The following is a 21502-nucleotide window of genomic DNA, read 5'->3' on the forward strand; positions in this document are numbered from 1 at the left end:
TGTTCTGTTTCCCATTCCTTTCCCCCAGGATCCTTAGGGCATCGTATAGCTATTTTTTTGCATAAATTTGAGGCGGTAACTCGAAACCTTGACCTCGTCCAGCAGTCAATGCTTTGTTTGGCGGATTCGCAGTGGATAGAACTCGCTGCGGCTCGGAGGGCTGGCGAAGCGGCAGCTGAGGCGGGGCCGGGGTCCTCTAAGACCCACGCCCGCCCAGCGCGCTTCCTAGGCCCCTCCTCCGAGCCCAGGATGCACCTGGTTGAAAACAAAATCCCACGTGACCGGCCCTGCGCTCAGGCCATCATGGCGTCTCCCAGTGGGAAGGGATCCCGGGCGCCCGAGACTCCTGGCTGCGGGCCCCAGACGCTCGCCCGGGACCTGGTGGACTCCGTGGATGACGCTGAGGGGCTGTACGTGGCGGTCGAGCGGTGTCCGCTCTGCAACACCACCCGCCGGCGGCTGACCTGCGCCAAGTGTGTCCAGAGCGGCGATTTCGTCTACTTCGATGGCCGGGACCGGGAGAGGTACGGCGGCCGCCACGGCCCTATTGTTTTTTCTCTGTCTCTCTTGCCCGGCGATCAAACACTGGAGATTCGGGCCCGGGGCCCCTAGTATTGGTCCGGATGCCAGGCATCCGGGGAGGGGTAGTGGCTGTACGCCGGCGCTTGCTTGTCAGTGAACGGGGTCGGGGTCGGGGGTGTCAGGTGAGAGAAGGTCGCTGTTTCTCCATCACCCACCTGAGAGGAGTTTGACCCCACTGTGCTACTGGTTACTAGGGAAAGAGGAATAGATGGTGGTTCTCGGGAGAAGTCCTCCCCTGTTGCTGCCATAGAGTGGGAGTCCTATTTCTTTGCTATAGTCCCATTCATAAAGCTTGGTTTAACCTTTTTCTGTCTTCGGAAGCACAGTCGTTATCATTTGTCTCAAGAGGAGAGATGAAGAGAGAATCAAATAATTGAGAGACACTTGGGCCCTGTTAGTCCGAGTCACAGATAAGCCTTTTTATCAAATGATCTTACTCCGGTGTGTGAACTAGGACTAGCTGGTTGCTCCCTTTCCCTCCTCCCTATCTTAGAAGATTATTTTGGCTACCTAGGGTTTGAGAGTCGTGTTTTGGCTTTGTTTTAAAATTCACATCCGGAGCTGCAGGCCTTTAGTTAAGAAAATTGCATTTAGCAATGTGTTATGGCTTCAATTTGGAATCTAAATAGAGCCACAAGCCCTGCTAAAGGCCTTGAAAAAGCATGATTAGCAGTAGGGTCTTCCATTCCCATACTTTGTTTCACTAGTTTAGTTCCAATGATGGTAAGATATTTGAACTTTCATGTTCAAAGAGTTAGCGGTGTATTCTTTTACAATAACCCAGTAAGTTATCCCCAATTTATTACTGAGAAAACCAAGGCACAGTAAGTGCCTTGCCCTACCTCATACCGATAATAACGGTAAGGATCGGAATTAAAACCCAGACAATGTGAATTCGTATACCCATGCATTTAATTACTTGTACTCTACAACCTCTAGATTTGGGAATTGTTCACATTCCTAGTATCCTTGTGATCATAGATGGGAGTTCTTTTCTCTTTTAAGGAGATATATACATTTTTTTAAAAAAAATTGGCACCTGCCACATTGAAGCATTAGATGACTTTACAACCACCCATATCATAAGTGATAGTGTTAAAAATTAAAAACAGTTTTATTATAAGAATACTGGTGTGAGATGGAAATGTCTAATTGATTTAGTTTATCAAGGGTTTAGTTCTGGGTCTTCTCTCCATCTATACTGTTTCTTAGGAATATTCCCATGATTTATGCCCTCTAGATGCTGAAGTTTATCAAGTCATATATCTTCAACTTGGACCTCTCTGAAATCCAGAAAACAGCTGCTTATTCAACTTCTGTGTTTAAGAGCCACAAGCCTTAAACTTAAGTATCCCATCTTAATATGGCAAACTGAACTCTTGATTTTAAATTTATAAATCTGTTCCTCATACCTCATACCAACTCAGTAAATGGCAATGCCATTTTTCCTTTATGTAGGCCAAAAAAGAAAAATCTTCCAGTCCTCTTTGACTCCATTGTTAAGCAGCTATATTTAATTTCATCAACAAATCCTATCTACTCTTTAAAACCTGTACTGAATCTTATCCTCTCACCATCACCTGGTATGATCCACTAGAGGATTACTGCCTCTTGTGTCTCTGTTTCCACCCTTGCCTGCCCTGTTATTGCAATTTCCTTCTTGTAGTCAGAGTAATGCTACTCCTTCATTCTTTTGTTCAAATTGTCAGCACTTTTCCATTTTGCCCCAAGTAAAAGCCAGATCCTCAACCAAAGTTCCGTATCATCTGTTCCTCCTCTGATCTAATCTCATTATCTTTTTTTTTTTTTGGCTTTCTGAGACTGGTTTATTTCACTAAGCATATGTTCTCCATCTCCATCCATTGATCAGCAAATGCCATGATTTCGTGAGTAAAACCCTATAGTGCATATCTACCACATTTTAAAAAATCCATTCATGTACAAGGTGGTAAAAGAAAGTAGGTAAAGAAGATAATGAGAATGAGTGTTCTCATTATCTTCTTTACCTACTTTCTTTTACCACCTTGGCTTCTTTGTCAAGAACACTCTCTTAGGGCCTTCCGCAGTTACATTCAGATTGCCAAGATCTTTTCTCCCAAAATATTCAGGACAGTTTGTTTTGTTTAAACCCTGCTTATACATTATAAAGACTCTTTAGGATCCTTCAATTAAAATAGTAACCTCTTTACTACTTAACCTGCTTTATTCCGTATCACTTATCATCATCGGATGGTTCACAGGTTAATTTGTCTAACTGTGCCCCCCCACTCCAGTGATGTAAAACTATATGCAGGCAAGACTTTATGTACACTGTTCTATCTTCACATAGTTCAATAATGAAATGATTGAATGAATCTACCCCTCCTTTGCAAGTAATCTATTCCTGGACTATTTCAGTATCTTCATCCTGATCCAAAGCTAGAAGCCCGGGAGTTAGGTTAGCCTTCTCTTTTCTTGTATTCCCTACATCTAAGTCATTGGCCTAATGCAGTCTGACACTAGAATACATCTTGAATGTGTCCACTTCTGATCCTGGCCACTGTTTTTTCCATTGTTACTACTTAATGATCTTTTACTCAAGACTCCCCCTCCCACTTCTCTCCTCACAGCAGCTTCAGTAGAAATGTAAAGCAGATAATGCCACTGTTGCTTAAATCTTTCAATGGCATTCCACTTTATTTAAAATAAAATCCAATCTCCTTGCAAAGGCATATGAAGCCCCATGTGATTTGGCAGCTGCTTGCTTCTCTAACTTTGGCTATAAGGTTGAGTTAAAAATGTGAGCTTTGCATTCATGTTACATCTAATTAAATCCAAATCCCACAACTTACTATATGATTTGGACCAAGTTTCTTAACCTCTTATGCCTTTTTCATTTTGAAAAAGATTGGGTGTCAAGTGTCTAGTAATGATTTTATAAAAGCATGCATATAAAGGGCCTAGCCCGATGTCTAGCAAATATTAGGCACTTAAAAAAAAATGCGTGCCATCCTCCCCACCTTATTCACTGCTCCATAGTCATGACCTTCTCTAAAATCCGTAAGCACATGCTGTCCCTTCTGCTTACATCACTTTTCTTTTTGTCTGTTATCTTAACTTTAATCTCCAAACTTAAATGTCACTTCCTCAGTGAGGGCTTACCTGACCTTCCTCAATGAGGTAGATTTCCACCTCCATCTCTCACCATTATTTGTCATAATAACATTTGCCGCAGTCTTGGCTGGGCACAAAATCACGAGCCACTCACAGCTTTGTAGATTCAAACAGCAATTCTTTATTCCCGAACTCACACCGGCCTCTACACATGTTCTGGGGAAATCCAAGTTCTGCCGCGCAATTCACGTCCCAAATACTTTTTTAATTCCACGAGAACTCAACTGGAACTCAGGCAGCAGGAACACCCTATTCCCAGCAGGAATAACCTTAAACCTGGAACTGCCTTAAACCCAGATTGTCTTAAACCGGAACGCCTTAAACCCAAATTATCCTAAACGGGATACTTCCTAAAACCTGCAGGATACACCCTAAACCTGGATCCACCCTCGTCCTTGATCAGGGTCACCTTTCTCAAACACACATGCAATGTCACAGCGAATTTCCAAGGCAAGTCCATTTAACATGGGGTAGGCTGGCAAGGAAATTTCGATGCGTCATTCCTACTTGGCAATTGCCCTCAGCAAACATTCAGTTTATTTCTTGTTTGGTGGTAGGCATGATGTGTAATGCTATTTGAGAAAAATATCTGCATCTAGAATGTAGTTCCATGAAAGCATGACTTAGCAGCAGGAGATGGCACATAGACCATTATCAAAGAAAGAGAAAAGGCAAAACTACTTTTAAAACTTTAGGCTGGTGTGGGGGTGTGGACCTCAGTGGTAGATTGTGCTTCCCTAGCATGTGTGAGGCCCTGGGTTTAATCCCCAGCATTGAAAAAACAAAAACAAAAAAACCCTTACATATAGATTCTTTGCTGAATTTTAGCATTACAGTGAATATTCAGAAAAATAATTTATTATATTGGATTTCTTTTCCTGACCAAACAGAAAAAATGGAGAGCAAATTCCCCAACGATTCATAATTTGGAGCTACAAAAGAGAGTTTGGGGTTCAGGGGTAACAGGACTGCCACAGAGATCTGTTCAACCAGCTTCCCTTCTTTCTCCCATCTCTGAACTCCATGTGCCTTTAAAAGAGGGGTTTTGTTTTTCTTTGTTTCTGGACGTTGCTCAGTGTCTAGTAGGGTGAAAGAATCTTTTGAGATCCAGGACCACTGTCCTAATAGCCAACTAATTTTTAATGGTTTCTCATTGGGTACCATTATATGCATAAAACATTCTGGCAAGTTACAGAGAAAGATGAGTCTCTGCTCTCAAGGATTTACACTGACTGCTAGTTTTAATGGCTTAGCGATTCAAGGGAAATTAGGTATTGAATAGATCCTTTAACTCCCAAGAAGGGAGTCTGTCATATACTTCGGTGAACCGTATGAATGTGGCATATAGATTTGTTGGAAAAATATCCAAAATTTATCTTTCTTTGTTTTATGGGATAACCTCATAACTTTTGTATCCTCACCCACATGATCCTTCCTTATCGTCTTCCTTGCCCCCTGTCTTAAAACAACATGTTCTTTTCTGCCTTTTTGTCCACATTTTAACTTAGGTTCCCTTAGGAGAGGAATGATAACAAGCAGTATAATCTTTGGGTGTAGTAACTTCTGAACAGTTTAAAATTACAGGCCTTTTAACAGGAGTGTAATTTTCTGGATTTTACATTTATCTGACTCAAAAGAGCATTCTAAGCATAGATATTATCAGCATAGATAACTGGTAGGTTGAGTAATCTTTCCACCCCAAACCAAGAAATTGGTTATCAGTTCATGATAGGTGGAGGAATGGGGCCAGGATTGAGATCTGAGAAATCTGTCAGCAGGTGTGTTGTTGTTGTTGTTACCAGGGATTGAACCTAAGTGTGCTTGACTACTGAGCCACATCCTTTTGTTTTTTATTTTGAGATAGGTACTAACTGGGTTGCCTAGATCCTTGGTAGATTGCTGAGGCTGGCTTCAAACCTGTGATTCTTCTGCCTTGGCCACTGAGCCACTGGGATTACAGGCATATGCCACCAAGCTCGGCCTGTCTCCTGGTTTAGAAACTAGCAATTTTTCAAGTATGGATTAAAAAGACACGTTTTAGAACTATGTGGGTATTATGATTATACTTTTTCCAGGAAACAGAAATGCAGGCACTAAGCAAACTGATAGATAGGATAAAAAATGAGAAGAAATTTGGATGTTACTGTAAATTTCTGTGCTGATGCTGATGTTTCTGTAGGAGAAGTCTCAGCCAATATCCAGAAAGTATCCTTTAGATATTGCCGTTCCCTTTCCTGTATCTTTTTGGTTGTCACTCATGGTGACCTATAAAAATCTATTGTCTTAAGAATTCAGTTCTGTGTGCTGCTTCAGCAGAAAAACCCTACAGGGTGGGTGGCTAGGCTCCTCATCTTTAGAAAGAGGTTATTAACTCACTGTTGTCTGATTATGTATTTTAGGAAAGTTGTCATCACATCCCATGCAGCATATCACTAGTATTTTCCCCCCAAAATGTGGATTTGCTAAGAAAATAACAGGGTCTTTTTTTTTTTTTTTTTTTAAGGAGGGATGCTTAACCACTGAGCCACATCTCCAGCCCTTTTTTATGTTTTATTTAGAAATGGGGTCTCATTGAATTGCTTAGGGCCTTGTTAAATTGCTGAGCCTGGCTTTGAACTCATGATCCTCCTGCCTCAGCCTCCCAAGCTGCTGGGATTACAGGAAAAATACAGTTTTTGTTTTTAATCAGTATCACTGGATATCTTTTAGAATTTATAAAAGGTTTCACATTTACTAGCTCATTTGTGCCTTACTACACCCTCAAGAGTTATGAACCCATTTTAAAGATAGAAATCTAAGGCTCAGCATTTTGGGGGCTGATTTACTCATGGTCTGTGCTAATTCTTAAATTCTAAATCTGAACTGTATTTTAAAATTGAGTTTAACAATATCATGTTGTTACACAGATTGAGCTATATCTCAGAGGGTTACATAAGCTCAAGTAAGCCAAGGCCTGGGGCTGAATCCAGAAAGCCAGTGCCCTGAGCCTGTGCACCCTACCAAGGTGGGAAGATTCCTGGGGCAGGGTTTGCTCACCTCCAGGTAACTCCATCTGTTATTTTGCCAGGTTCTAATTATCCCCAGACCCAACGTTCAGAAGATTCTCTGCAGTGCTCATCGTATCTACACTGTGTTTTCAAAACCTATCATAACCAAAAAGAGTTTTCATAATCTAAAGTCTTCTTCAAACACCAAAGCCATATAGCACTTAATGGAAAATAAAACATAAAGTATGATTATAAAAATAATCCTGGGATTTGCAATTTGCTGTTGGTAGTACTGAATTGGTGCGTTGATAAAATCGACACTTGCTGCAAGCCTAGTGCTTACCCGAGTGTGGCAGAGCAGCCAGTGACATATCTCAGAGGTCTGGGTTTTCTTTTAAAAATTGCCAAAAAAGAAGCAAGATGCTTTAGAGATCTGGGTTGTAGGAAAGGTATTAATGTGAGATTTTATTGAGTGTTTCTAAATTTATCCCTTTAAAATATGTTTCAGATAAATTTGTTTTTCCTGAATTCTTCCAGAGTTGATCTTCCTCAAATAAACATTGTAACCCTGAATCTCAGAAGGCCACTTTGGTGGGTACTCCGCTTGGGAAACAGTAACTTTGTGACAACTTGCTTCCCTTTAAAATTTCAGAAACTTTTTTTTTTAATGGGGGGGGGGTCTATTTTTCTTCAAAATATGATTGAATTTGATTAGTTTGAATTTTTATATTGATGAAACATGTAAAATGCACGTGTTTTAGAAAACACAATTTTATAAATATTGCTTTTTAAAATGTCCAAACATCTTAGATACAAAGTCTCTCAATACTACCATGTAGCAGTACCTCTATTTTAGATGAGGAGTAGTCTCAATATTTTCTTGCATATCTATGCTGAAATGAGATATATAGATACATACTATTTTGCAAGGGTAGTTTTTATTTTGCATCTATTATACATAAACATCTTTTACATCTGTCTTTTCTCATCTATTTTACTCTTTTACAATTGTAAAATTCCTCTTTTAAAAATCTAGAGTTAAAATCATTCAGCCACTCCATGAAAAATAAGTTATACAAAATGTTCCCTTTTATTTTTCTGTTTACTATATTGTAAACAAAAAAGAATTTTTCTATTTTCATTTCTAAAGGATGCTTTAGAGTAAGATGAATAGTGACATTTAAAGCACATTCTTTCTACATGTGCAGACACAGCAGGTATTAGGACCCTCTTATCCCTAGTTTCACAATTCTTTAGTCTCTTCACATGGTCTGATTCTGTAGTTCAGTTTAATACGTAGTAAGATGTAAAATCACTCATTGCAGTGAACAAATGGGAGACTAGCATATGTTATGTACCAAGTGTCTGAATCTGATACTTTCACATTTCTTTTGTTTAATCCCTATAGCCAAGTAAAACACAAGCGTAATTCCCATCTTACAAGTGAGGAAACTGGAAAATGGTTTATTTCTATTTTATTAACCTCTTTTCTTACCACTGGAGTATGTTTTTCATATTTTTGAATGCCTTACGAATTTAAGGATGAAGGAATTTGGGTGTAGCTCAGTGGCAGGGTTTGTGCTTAACATTTGAGAGTCCCCAGCACCAAAAATAAATGAAAATTTGATGACAAGTAGTTCTTACCATGTTAGTATTCCATTTCAATAAATATTTAATTCTTCAGCCATCTTTATTTAAACTTATTTATTTATTCAGTAGCTTTGGTACATAACATGGTAGAAACGGCTCTCCTAACTAATTTTTTCCTTTTTTTGGGAGGAGGGGCATTCCACTACTGAGCTACATCCCCAGTTGTTGGTTTTTGTTTTGTTTTGTTTTGTTTAAAAGAGATAGGGTCTCTTACTAGTTGCTGAGGCTGGCCTCAAACTTGTGATTTTCTTGCCTCTGCTGCCAAAGTTGCTGGGATTATAGGTGTGCACCACTGCACCCAGCTCTTACTGTCTGATTTTTATTCTTTTTCAACCTGTGTATTTTTATGCTTAGTCTTGAGCAAGAATGGTCAGTCAGAAATATGATTTAAGACAAAAGAGTATGATCTAGTGGAAATAAACTGGGGGGGGGGGCTGGGGCTGTAGCTCAGTGGCAAAGCACTTGCCTAGCATATGTGAGGCACTGGGTTCGATCCTCAGCACTGCATAAAAATTAACAAATAAAATAAAGGCATTCTGTCCATCTACAACTACAAAAAATTTTAAAGAAAGAAACGGGGGGAAATTGCAAGACCTGTTGTTCAGATTCTTCTCTGTGTCTTTATGTCTTCAGAGATAAGGTTGTTCCTTTCCTCCTGGTGTGGGGAGAGCATCTCTTAAATGAATCTTAATACCTTGATTTCAGAAGTTCAGTCTATGGTTGGTCAACTCTGTACTTCTGGGCTGGAGGTGAGACATAACATCATGACAGAAGGAAGTGGCAGAGGAAAACTGCTCAGGAGGTCACATCCAAGAAGCAGAGAAAGTATCATTTAACACTCTACAGCAACCTGTGCCAAAATCAGGGACTGGGAAATTCTCTCCCACTGAGCTGAAAGTTAATTCTCATCACTTGCCCCCCTCCACCTCCATACTTAAGAAACCAGAAAGGGTATGATCTGTCTCAAGAACTTTAGATGCAGTGGGGGAATTATATATATTATAGTGGGGTTGATCCTCAGAAGGAGAGCATGAGTACTTTTTAATTGATGCCTTTTTCTTTTTTTTAACCTTTTTATAAAGATATATATGATTAATATAAAAAACTTGTACAGAAGCACATACAGAAAGAAATAGATATTACTCAGATTTTCACAGCGGTTAATATTTTTTATACTTCCTTTCAGTATTGTGGGTATTCATATATATTTAGAATCATATCACATGTATATAGTTCTGCTTCTTGAAACAAAGCATGACATAAAAACATACATCTTTTGCCATAAAATATTTTAGTCTCCTTCATAGCCATCATAATTGTCATAGTGAACATTAAAATTGTTTCCAATATTTTGCTATTATGACTGACTGACACCTTCAGACAAATCTCTTTTTATCTCTGATCTGTTTCCTTGATTCCTTCAAATGCATTATAGTTCCAAAGATTTTGTATATTTTTTTCAGGCCTTCATTTGCCATTCCCCCACCCCCACCCCACCACCACCACCATCATCACCAATACTGCAGATTGAACCCAGAGGCACTGTACTACTGAGCTGCATCCTAGACCTTTTTATTTTTTATCTTGAGACAAAGTCTAATTTAGTTACCTAGGCTGACCTTAAACTTGGGATCCTGCCTCAGCCTCCTGAGTCCCTGGATTATAGTCATGCACCTCCAGGCCTACCTCAGAGGAATTTCTTTTAATGCATTTTTGTCCATTTGACATATAATTGTACATATTTATGGAGTGTGACATTTCAGTACATGTATATAATGTGTCATTTTTGTCTTTCTTAAAACACATTAGTAGTGTCTATCAGACTGAAGTATTGCCATAACTTTAGGCATAGGGTACACATGTGGCTCTAAGATGAGTGAAAGGACTGAGCAGGCAGGTCGAGAGATTATAATTATCTTATGAAAGGTGTTTTGCTTGGCATGTAACATAGTAGGTGCTCAATAAGTTGCAGGTGTTATGGTGCTAATTATCCCTAGTAAAGAATTAATAATATGGAATGCTAATAGAGTTCATGCCTAGTGCTGTTGTTTTGGTAGTATAGGATAGATTGATGTGAGTTGTCTGAACTGTGGATAGATCTACTCAGCCCCCTTGATTATAGCTAGGGAGCAGAGTGTAATCAGGGTCTCATCATTGCCTCATTAGCAGCATATTGTATTCCTGTTACCTGCTTGGTGTATTGAAATATTTTGGTGTTCAAGACAGTAATTTTTTTGCAAATTACCTATTCCCTCTGCCTTTAATGCCTTTCTTCTTCTTAACAGGGCCAACCATAACTCATCCTCATAGTTCAGCTTGGAAAGGTATCACTCCCAGAAAGCTCCCTCTTGAGACCTGAGCTGGGTTGTGTGCTCTCTCATACCACTGGGCTCTGTGACCAACCCTCTCCTAATTTTCATCAGTCCCTACTGCAGGGGGACTATGAAAGTCAATTTTGAGTAGGTTTTGCATGGGTGGTGCTGAGATCAATCTTAGGGCCTTGTACTTGGTAAGCAAGTGCTCTATCTTTGAACTACACCCCAGCCTAAGGGAGTAATTTTTTTTTTTTAATGAGGAAAAAATAAATCCTGAAAATATGGGAGAATTTAGGAAACAACAAAGTCAATTTAGGGAGTAATTTTTTAGGGAGTAAAAAACCTTAAATCTTACAAGTATGGAGGAATTTAGTACATGATATGGAAGGGTTTTTTTTGTTGTTGTTGTTTTGTTTTTGTTACTGGGGATTGAACTCGGGTACTTTACCACTGAACTACATCTCCAGACCTTTTTTTTTTTTAATTTATTTTTTAGTTGTAGTTGGACTCAGTAACTTTATTTTATGTGGTGCTAAGGATCGAACCCAGGGCCTCACACATACTAGGTGAACACTCTACCTCTGAGCCACAACCCCAGCCCCCAGACCTTTTAATTGTTTATTTTGAGACAGGATATTGCTAAGTTGCTGAGGCTGGCCTCAAACTTGCACAATTCCTGCCTTAGCCTCCCAGTTTGCTGGAATTGCAAATGTGCACCACCACACCCATCGGGAAGGTAATTTTTAATTGGAAGAGAAACTACAGGAAATAATGTTGTAAGTACCTTGTATGGAACAGGTTCACTGGCAGATTTCTTTCAAAAGACATCACAAAAACTAGAATCTTTAAATAAAAGGGTAATGGTTTATGTAACTTTAATGATACCTCTTCAATGAAAACAAACCCAACTTGCAAAACAGTATGTAAAACATAAATCCACCTCTCTTTACCCACCTTTTAAGATAAAATATGTTTGAATGTAGTGACTGTCGTCTTAGTTCTTTCTTGTAAACCATATTGAAAACACACAGGATGGTGGGATGAGTCCATTTCCATGAGTGGTGGGTTGGAGAATGCGAAGAATGGATGAGTGTAACAAGTGAGCAAATCACATGTCATGTGGACCCAGCTACGTTCATGATAGCATCTGCTGGCTAGCTTTGTTAGTGCCACCTCTTTTTAATTTCCTTCATGAGGGTTAACATGACTCACAAAGTATTTGATCCAGTAGAAATCGTTATCTGTTGTTATTCCTACTGCTATCAGTATGTTTGTTTTTAAAGGGGGTGTGGGCTTGTTTACATATTGTTTTCTGAGTGACCTAATACTGTTTCATGCAGCTGCCACTTTATGGACTTTGCAGTGCTATCCAGTAGAACTTTATGTGGTGAGGGAACTGTTCTGTTTCCATACTGTCCCAATAAGTCAGGGTGCCTATTGCAGTGTGGTCAGTGCAGCTGAGGAACTAAAGATTTAATTTAAATTGTCACATTATAAATTTATAATCTTGTTCCATATAATATTACTTGATTTGCTTTTTTGATTAATATGTCATACATTTTCAGTGACTATTAAACGGTAGGGTCACAATTATATAATTTTATCCTTTACATTTTGAAGTTGATGTCTTTGGTATGTTTCAAAGTAAGGGTTATAGAAATAATATTTTAGAGAGATTTCTTTGTCCAGATTATTTTTAGGGATGTGATGGTTCTGCTAAATTGTTTTCATTTATTCTAGGAATTCAGGAGATGGCCAAAAGCCTATTCTTGGACTCAATACCATATTACTGTGGCATGTGTCATTACCCAGTCCCCTTGAAAATAGTGACCCACTGTTTGCTCAATTCATAATCACTTGCATGCTGTTAGTCATACTTTCTATCCCCCAAGTCCTAATTAAGTAGCAGAACACATTTTAGGTGCTTAGTAGTCACATGTGGATGGTGGCCACCATACTGACCAGCACAGATGTGAAAAATCTGAATGATTTTTTTTTTACACTGTCAAGTAGCCCACAATTTAGACATTGTACCCGATAGCTCTGAAACACTCATTGTTTCCAGTGCAAATGGAACTTTCACAGAGGCAGACCATATGCAAGGCCATTAGACACACTAATCAAATATTAAAGTCTCAGAGTATACTGTGCCTACATCTGAGTTACATTTGAAGGCAGTAACAATAAATTACCTAAAAAAACCTATATATCTGGAAGCTAAGCAGTACACTTCTAAATAACTTATGGGGCAAAGAAGGAACCTTCTGGAAAATTAGGAGTTTTAAACTAAATGATAATGAAAATATACCACATCAAAAATTTTAGGCTGTAGCTAAACAAGCAGAGGGAAGTTTTTTAACTATATTAAAATGGAAGAAAGCATTAACAACAACATGGATGGAACTGGAGATCATTGTGTTAGGCACAAAAAGAAAAGTGCCACATAATCTTATGTTTATAATCTAAAAAGGTTAGTTTCATAGAAATTGAGTAGAATGGTGATTACAAGAGTCAGAGAAAGTAGTGGGGAGGGAAGTATCAAGGGAGGGTGGACAGTGGATACTAAATAGGAGTAAGAAGTTCTTATGTGCTATTGCACTATAGGGGGACTGTAGATAATTATATAATTAAAATTATTTTTGTAATGGAAGCATCAAGACAGGCATGGTGGCACACACTTGTAATACCAGCAATTTAGGAGGCTGAGGCAAGAGTATCAAAGTTCAAGGTCAGCTGGGCATGGTAGCAAACACCTGTAATCCTAGCAGTTTAGGAGGTTGAGGCAGGAAGATCATGAGTTCAAAGCCAGCCTCAGCAACTTAGCGAGGCCCTATCTCTAAATATGAAAAAGGACTGGGGATATGGCTCAGTAGTTAAGTGCCCCTAGCTTCAATTACCATTACCAAAAAAAAAAAAAAAGTTCAAGGACAGCCTGGGCAGCTTAGCAAAACTCTGTCTCAAAATAGAAAATTTAAAAAGGGCTGGGGATTACCTCAGAAGTAAGTGCTGGTTCAATCCCCAGTACTGTTTAAAAAAAAAAAAAAAAAAGACAGTCTCAATTTTCTTGAATTCAAATTTATTTTAGTATTCTCATGTGCATCCTTTGAAAAATAATTTAACCTGTTGGGAGAAAGAATTTGTAAACATTTTATAAACCCAGCAAGCAGCTGTGTGCATCCCATTGAGGATCTCTGTTATGTTAAGAACTGTGTCATTTTCACAAAAATGATCAACTCTCAGGGACCTGTATAATGTCAATGAACTGTGAAAAAAATGAACATTAAATAAAACATTGAATTTTTTTCTTACAGGTTTATTGACAAGAAGGAAAGGTTAAGTCAACTTAAGAGCAAGCAAGAAGAATTTCAAAAAGAGTGAGTTTTTTAATTTGATTTTTGATTTGTGAAGGTTATCTGTCACCACTTGGTTTAATTCATTGCTAAGGTATGCAGATATAATGTTTGTTAACTTACTTAGTTTAGTGCATAGTCTTTTAAAGTTTGGGAAAGGAGTATATCTGAGAAAGGTAAAGCAGGGGATATCAGGCTTCTAGAAAACATCAGCCCCAGACCTGGTGCCTGGCATACAGTAGGTATGCCAGGTGTTTGGCAAATGTTTGGATGGATGAATCAAACCCCATGCCTTTCTTATTGACGTGTGGCATGTGGGCTCACAATAGTAGGCTTGCTTAGACTTAAGTTGATACTGGTGGCTCCCATAGGCTCTTGGTGCTTTCATTGACCTCTCCTCTTCTGTTCAGTGTTGGGCCAAGTGTGGTCTGCAGATCATCTTTGTCAGAATTCAGTCATTTGAGATAACAGTTTTTAAAAATGCAGATTCTTAGAATCATATCCTGAGCCATTCTGATTTTGTAGGTCTGGGGCAAGGCCTGAGAATCTGAGATGTTAGTGAGTATTCTAATGAATCTCTCACCTCCTAGGTTTAAGAATTGTCCTGTAGAATTTTTCTTTTTTTTTGTTGTTGAACTAGGTATTGGACCCAGGGTCACTCTATCAATGAACTACGTTCTCAATCCTTTTTATTTTGAGAAAGGGTCTAAGTTGCCCAGGTTGGCCTTGAACTTGTGATCCTCCTTGACTCAGTTTCCCAAGTAGCTGGGATCGCAGGCATGTACCACTGTATCCAGCCTAGTTTAGATTTTTTGAAATAATCTCTTTCCTCTCTCTCCATCATTAATCTCAGCTAGTAGAGTTGAAATTTATTCTGATGTTACTAGGTTGATGATTAGCTACTTCTAGTATTTTGGGGAAGTAGCTATTATCTAAACATGATTCCACATGCCCCATATTTTTCAAGACAACCTCAATTTCAGGTATTTTATTCCACTTTTCAATAGAATTTTTGTTTTTGTTTTTTGGCGGGTGTCGGGGGCAATACTAGGGATTGAGCCCAGGGACACTCCATCACTGAGCCATATCCCTGGTCCTTTCTAAATGTTTTCTTTTGAGACAGGATCTCATTAAATTGACTATGCTGGCCTTGAACTTTTGATCCTCCTGCCTCGGCCTCCTGAGTTGCTGGGATTACAGATGTGCACCATCACATTCCCAGCTTCTTTGAAGAGATCTTAAAACATTAAATTTTCTCCTGTGAAGTCTCACATTTACTTCATTACTATGGGCTGAATTATTTTCTTACCCATTTTGGATATTGAAAGCCTATGCTCAGTATCTCAGAATGTGACTGCCCCTTATAGGGATTTTCTCCAAAGGTTTCCTAAAGTAGGCCAACATGGAGGTCTAATTCTGCAGATAAAAATAATTGACATTTTTGCCAGTGAATCCCAAAGTGGGGTCTGATCCGCTAAAGAGAGTTTGCTGTGATTTGAATAAACACATTGGTGAACAAATAAAATATTCTTCATTAGAGAAACCTGCTTGAATTTATTTAACTCAACAAATTTTCTTTATTACTGGATCACAGGAACTACATTTTTTTTCCCATAGAATACTTTATTCCATAGGACAAAATTTTAGAGTTGCTGGTTCGTGCCATTTGGGAAGTAAGCATCATATTTTAGATTATGAATTCTCTTATAGCTGACATTATTTTTTGTGGCAGTGGGGGAGTAGTGAACTTAGTGGTACTAGGTCTCTGAGCCACAACCCCAGCCCTATTTTGTATTTTATTTAGAGACAGGGTCTCTCTGAGTTGCTTAGTGCCTCGCTTTTGCTGAGGCTGGCTTTGTACTCTCGATCCTCCTCCCTACATCTCTCCAGCTGCTAGGATTACAGGCATGTGCCACTGTGCACAGCATCATTAATTATGCCTGGGAATTATTGATTATGACTAAAGACAACAGGAACTTCATGGAACTTTATTGGGGATTTCTAAAGTAAGGCTCTTGGCAGTGTTGGAGAACTATGGAGAACAAGGAATTTGGGAAACACTTGAAATGCCAAGTCCCACATTAGTATTTCTAGCCATTTCTAAGTCCTTATGTATTTTTGTGGTACTAGGGCTTAAATCCAGGGGCAATTTACCACGGAGCCACATCCCTAGTCCTTTTTATTTTTTGTTTTGAGACAGGGTCTTGCTAAGTTCTGAGGCTGACCTTGAAGTTGTGATGCTCCCCCATCAGCCTCCTGAGTCACTGAATTATAGTCATGTGCCACTGCACCCAGCTTATTCTAAAAAGTTGATTTTACACTTCCAAGTTTCACAAAATTCTATTAAGAATTTGTTTTCTGTTTTTTCTCCCTACAGGGTATTAAAAGCTATGGAAGGAAAATGGATAACAGATCAGTTGGTAAGTTCTAAGAAGAATTTATATTAATATTCTATTAATATTCTTTATACCTGAGGCTACATATTTTTAAGTTGGTGAAGCTTCAAGGTAATTTTGAATTTAAATTATTTTTTATTACTTTTGGAAGTCTTTTTTTTTTTTTTTTTTTTTTAACAGGCAAAGTACAGATTTATTAAAAAGTGGAGTGAGAAAGAGAGGCTCAAGCCTGGAAGTCCTGTTCTTAAATATGTTTATGTAGCCCTCTCCAGCCTGGAAGTCCTGTTCTTAAATATGTTTATGTAGCCCTCTCCGACGTTTCATCTACATTCCCAAAACAGAATATGGGCATATAATTGTGGAGCCATCAAAGAGTAACTGAAGTTTGGTATAGATACAGAAACACAAAAACAATGGCTTATTCTTTTTGCAAAAATTATTCATAGTAAACACACTCCAGGTGGATCAATGATTAAATGAAATATGTAAACCCATAAAAATATTAAAGCATGAAGAGTATTTTTGTAACCTGGGGGAGTGTGGGATCTTTATAAGCCATAGGGTAAAGTAATTGGACAGATTATATATACAAGTTAGAAGGTTCTGTGTTAAAAACACTAAACAAAATTAACAGACTGAGAAAAACAACATAGGAAATAAGGAGTTTGATAAAAGTGACAACTCTTAACACTTCCATCCACGTTGGTGGGAGTATCCATGAGCACATTTGATTTGGGGACAGTTTTGTGGCGGTTTTTAAAGAGCACATATCATATATCCAGCCATTTTCCTCCCAAGGAAATGCACCTAAAGGCATAGATTTATGGATAAAGAAGCAGGCTATCCGCATCCCTGGTGGTAAAGTTAATGTGTGAATACTCTAAATGTTCATGCATCAGTAGGAGATAAAAAGCTATCAAAGTAAGAAGGTGTTGGAAAAAAAAATGGTCTTTGTATTTCTGTATTGAAAGGTCACTTTCACTCAACCCCATAAATTTATACAATTACCATGTCAATTAAATTTTTAAGATTTTTTTTTTTAAAGTGATTGATTTACATGTGTCAGTATGGAAGTATGTCCAAGACATTTTTTTTACAGCATCTTTTTTTCTACCTTTATTTTATTTATTTATTTTTGTGTGGTGCTGAGATGTGAACCCAGTGTCTTACATGTACTAGGCAAGCACTCTACCACTGAGCCACAACCCCAGCCCCCAAGACACATTTTTTTTTTTTAGAGAGAGAGAGAAGATTTTTTTAATATTTATTTTTTAGTTTTCGGCGGACACAACATATTTGTTTGTATGTGGTGCTGAGGATCGAACCCGGGCCACATGCATGCCAGGCGAGCGCGCTACCGCTTGAGCCACATCCCCAGCCCAAGACACATTTTTTTTAATGAAAATGGAAGGTGAAGCTAAAGTATGATTCCATTTGTTGTGGGTATTTTATTTTGTTGTTGTTTCGAGTGTATTTTAGATGTAAATATTCTCTAAAAAGAAAAAATACTCATCAAACTTAAATTTTGGAGATGGCCTTTTGAGGTTGGGAGCTGAGCTTAGCGGAGGAGTGCATGCTTAGCATTCAAGAGGCCCTAGGTCCGAGCACAGCATACACATACATGAACACAGAGATTCCACTACTGAAGAGGAAACAGGCTAACAGTCACATTTCTTTTTTTTCCTTCTGCAATGTTTGATTCTCCCACACCTCATACAATAATCATCATAATTTTTTTATGATGCATACTTTTTTACACATGCATAGTTTTTTACAAAGAATATTTATAATAAAGGTGAATATTGCTTATGCTGTGAATGAAGTGAGTAAACAAAAATCTGTGAGAAATTTTTCTAAATTCTCTATTTTTCTTTTCAAAAACTTCAATATTGCCATTTTTTACATTTTTTTAAATATTTGCATTCTAGTTGTACATGATGGGATTTGTTGTACTTTTGTACATGTACATGATATAACAACATAATTTGACCAGTAATAAAACTCCATTGTGTTTATAAAACCACATTTTCTTTATTCATCCATTGATGGACACCTAGGCTGGTTCCGTAGTTTGGCTATTGTGAATTGTACTGCTATAAACATGGGTGTGCATGTGTCACTGTAGTATGATGACTTGAATTCTTTAGGATAAATACAGAAGTGGGGTAGCTGGGTCACATGGTGGTTCCATGCCTAGTCCTTTGAGGAACCTCCTCAAAGGACTGATTTTCATAGCAGTTGTACTGATTTACAGTTCCACTAACAGTGTAAAAATGTTTCTTTTTCTCCACATCCTTTCCAGCATTTATTGTTTGTATTCTTGATTGCTATTAGTATGTGAAATCTCAGTGTAGTTTTGGTTTGCATTTTCCTAATTGCTGATAATATTGAACATTTTTCCATATACGTGTTGACTGTATTTCTTTTGAGAAGTGTTTGTTTAATTCATTGTCCATTTATTAATTGGGTTACTTGCTTTGTGTGTGTGTGTGTGTGTGTGTGTGTGTGTGTGTGTGTGTGTTTGTGTTTGTATATTCTAGATATTAATCCTCTCAGAAGAAGGACTAGCAAAGATTTTTCTCCCATTTTGTAGGTTCTCTCTTTGCATTTCAATTATTTATTTGTTTGTTTGTTTTGCTGTGCAGAAGCTTTTTAATTTGATGTCGTCCCACTTATTAACTCTTGGCATTATTTCCTGAGCTTTAGGGGTCCTATTGAGAAGGTCATTGCTTGTACCTATATACTGGAGTGTTGACCCTATGTTTTTTCCTAGAAGTTGCATTGTTTCTGGTCTAATTTTGAGGTCTTTGATCCATTTTGAGTTGATTTTTGTGGAGGGTAAAATACAAGGGTATAGCTTCATTCTTGTACATATGGATAACCAGTTTTCGCAGCACCATTTTTGAAAAGGTTATCTTTTCTTCAATTTATTTTTGCCACTTTTGTCAAAGAACAAATGACTGTAGATGTGGGATTTGTCTCCGTGTCTTCTCTTCTGCACCATTGATCTATGTTTCTGTTTTCATGCCAGTACCATGCAGTTTTTGTTACTATAGCTCTGAGTATAATTTGAAGTTAGATATTGTGATACCTCCAGCAATGCTGTTTTGGTTAGAATTGCTTTGGCTATTCTGAGTCTTTTATTCTTCAAAATGAATTTTAGGACTGTTTTTTCTAGTACTGTGAAGAATGTCATTGATATTTTAAGGGAGATTGCATTGAATCTGAATGTTGCTTTTTATAGTATGGACATTTTTTAACAATATTAATTATGCCCATCCATGAATATGGGAAGTCTTTTCATTTTCTGAGGTCTTCAATATTTTTCTTCAATATTCTGTAGAGTAGTTTCATTGTGGATAGAGGTCTTTCATCTCCTTGGTTAGATTTATTCCTGAGATTTTTTTTTTCTTTTGAGGCTATTGTGAATAGAGTTGTTTTCCTGATTTTTTTTTTCAGCAGAGTCATGATTGGTGTATAGGAAAGCTGTTGATTTTGTAACCTGCTACTTTGCCAAATTTGTTTGTTAGCTATAGCAGGCTTGGGTGGAGTGTTTTGGATCTTCTAGTTTCAGATCATCTGTAAACAGTGATAATTTGGTTTCTTCCTTGCCTATTTTTATCCCTTATATTTTCCTTCTCTTGCCTAATTACTCTGGCTAGAATTTCTAGTCAGTATTGATTCTTAAAAACCACTACCTTTTAGAATGAAAATCTTTCAGGGCTAGGGGTGTAGCTCAGTGGTAGAATACTTGCCTAGCATGTGCACCTGGGTTTGATCCCCAGCAACCCCCCTCCAAACACACACACAGCAGCAATGAAGATAACTCATTTCCAATTTATTTCTGAACTTGTCAGTTCCTCTGAGTGCATTCTTTTTTTTGGAGTTGCTTAACTACCCTGACACATCCCCCACCCCCCCTTTTTTTTGCTTTGAGACAGGGTCTCGCTAAGTTACATAGAGCCTTTCTAAGTTGCTGGAGATTGCCTCTAACTTAGATCCTCTTGTCTCAGCCTCCTAAACTGCTGGGATTACAGGTGTGAGCCACTGCACCCAGCTGAATCTGATCTTGAATGTCTCTTTGGGTTCATTGGAGAGAATAAAAGTTCTCCCTCTGTCACTTCCCTACAGCCTGTTTTGTGTCTTTTGCCATAGACTACTTAGATAAGTGTTAATGCTGTACACATTGGAACATTGTTGTAAGCTTTTAAGTGTCCATATTTATGGACGTATTAGAAAGTAATCATACTGTTTAACTTAAAGTATGGTCCCTTTTTTTTTTTTTAATCTTTTATTCATGTTAGGGGTAGCTATTACCTGGCTGTGCCATTCCTGATGATATAAGAAGGTAATTTCACTGGGCACAGTGGCACATACCTGTAATCCCAGTAATTTGAAAGATTGAGGCAGGAGGGTCGCAAGTTCAAGGCTAGCCTCAGCAACTTAGCAAGACCCAGTTCAAAATTTTTAAAAATGCTGGGATGTGGCTCATTGGTAAAATGCCCTTGGATTCAATCCCTGGTGTCAAAAAATAAATAAATAGTCAATTTCATGTTTCACATAATTTTCTGAGCATTTCAGAAAATTGTTACTTGTTATACACTTTAAAAATAAAACTGGTTTCAGTGCAGTTTTTATTTCTATGCCCTGCATAGGAATAATTTACTTACTGTGTGAGATCATACAGTAATGTTAAAAGTGTCTTAGTAACCATCACTCAAAGTGTAGATCAGTACATTAATAAGACCTTTTGTAATGATGCAAATATCCTTTGTCTCCACCCTCCAAAATGATAGCACTAGCTGTGTGTGGTGTTGACCTTTTGACACGTGGGTAGACTAAGTAAGAAACTGATGTATTTTTCTTTGATGTAATTTTAATTGAGTTTTAAATAGCCTCATGTGACTAGGAGCTAGCTGTATACTGGATAGAGCAAGTTAAGAATTTTCAACATTTTTCTTTTTGCTCATTGACACATGGAAAAGAACTTTGTGAATTTCTTTCTCAATCTCCTAGCAGCTTTTGCATTGAACCAGAAAAATGTTTTCTTTTTTGTAATCTACCATAGT

General features: G+C 38.0%; 1 protein-coding gene across 1 annotated transcript in view; it reads left to right on the plus strand.

The window, feature by feature from the left end:
• The first annotated feature begins 303 nt into the window (after nt 1-303).
• Atg14 (autophagy related 14) overlaps nt 304-21502 on the plus strand; it is a 39754-nt gene continuing 18555 nt past the window's right edge. Inside the window, exons 1-3 of the mRNA XM_077799614.1 lie at nt 304-524; nt 13999-14061; nt 16415-16457. Coding sequence (XP_077655740.1) covers nt 304-524; nt 13999-14061; nt 16415-16457 — 327 coding nt within the window. The remainder of the gene's footprint in view (nt 525-13998; nt 14062-16414; nt 16458-21502) is intronic.

The sequence above is a fragment of the Urocitellus parryii genome, chromosome 6 (assembly GCF_045843805.1).
Source record: "Urocitellus parryii isolate mUroPar1 chromosome 6, mUroPar1.hap1, whole genome shotgun sequence".
Classification (NCBI taxonomy): Eukaryota; Metazoa; Chordata; class Mammalia; order Rodentia; family Sciuridae; genus Urocitellus; species Urocitellus parryii.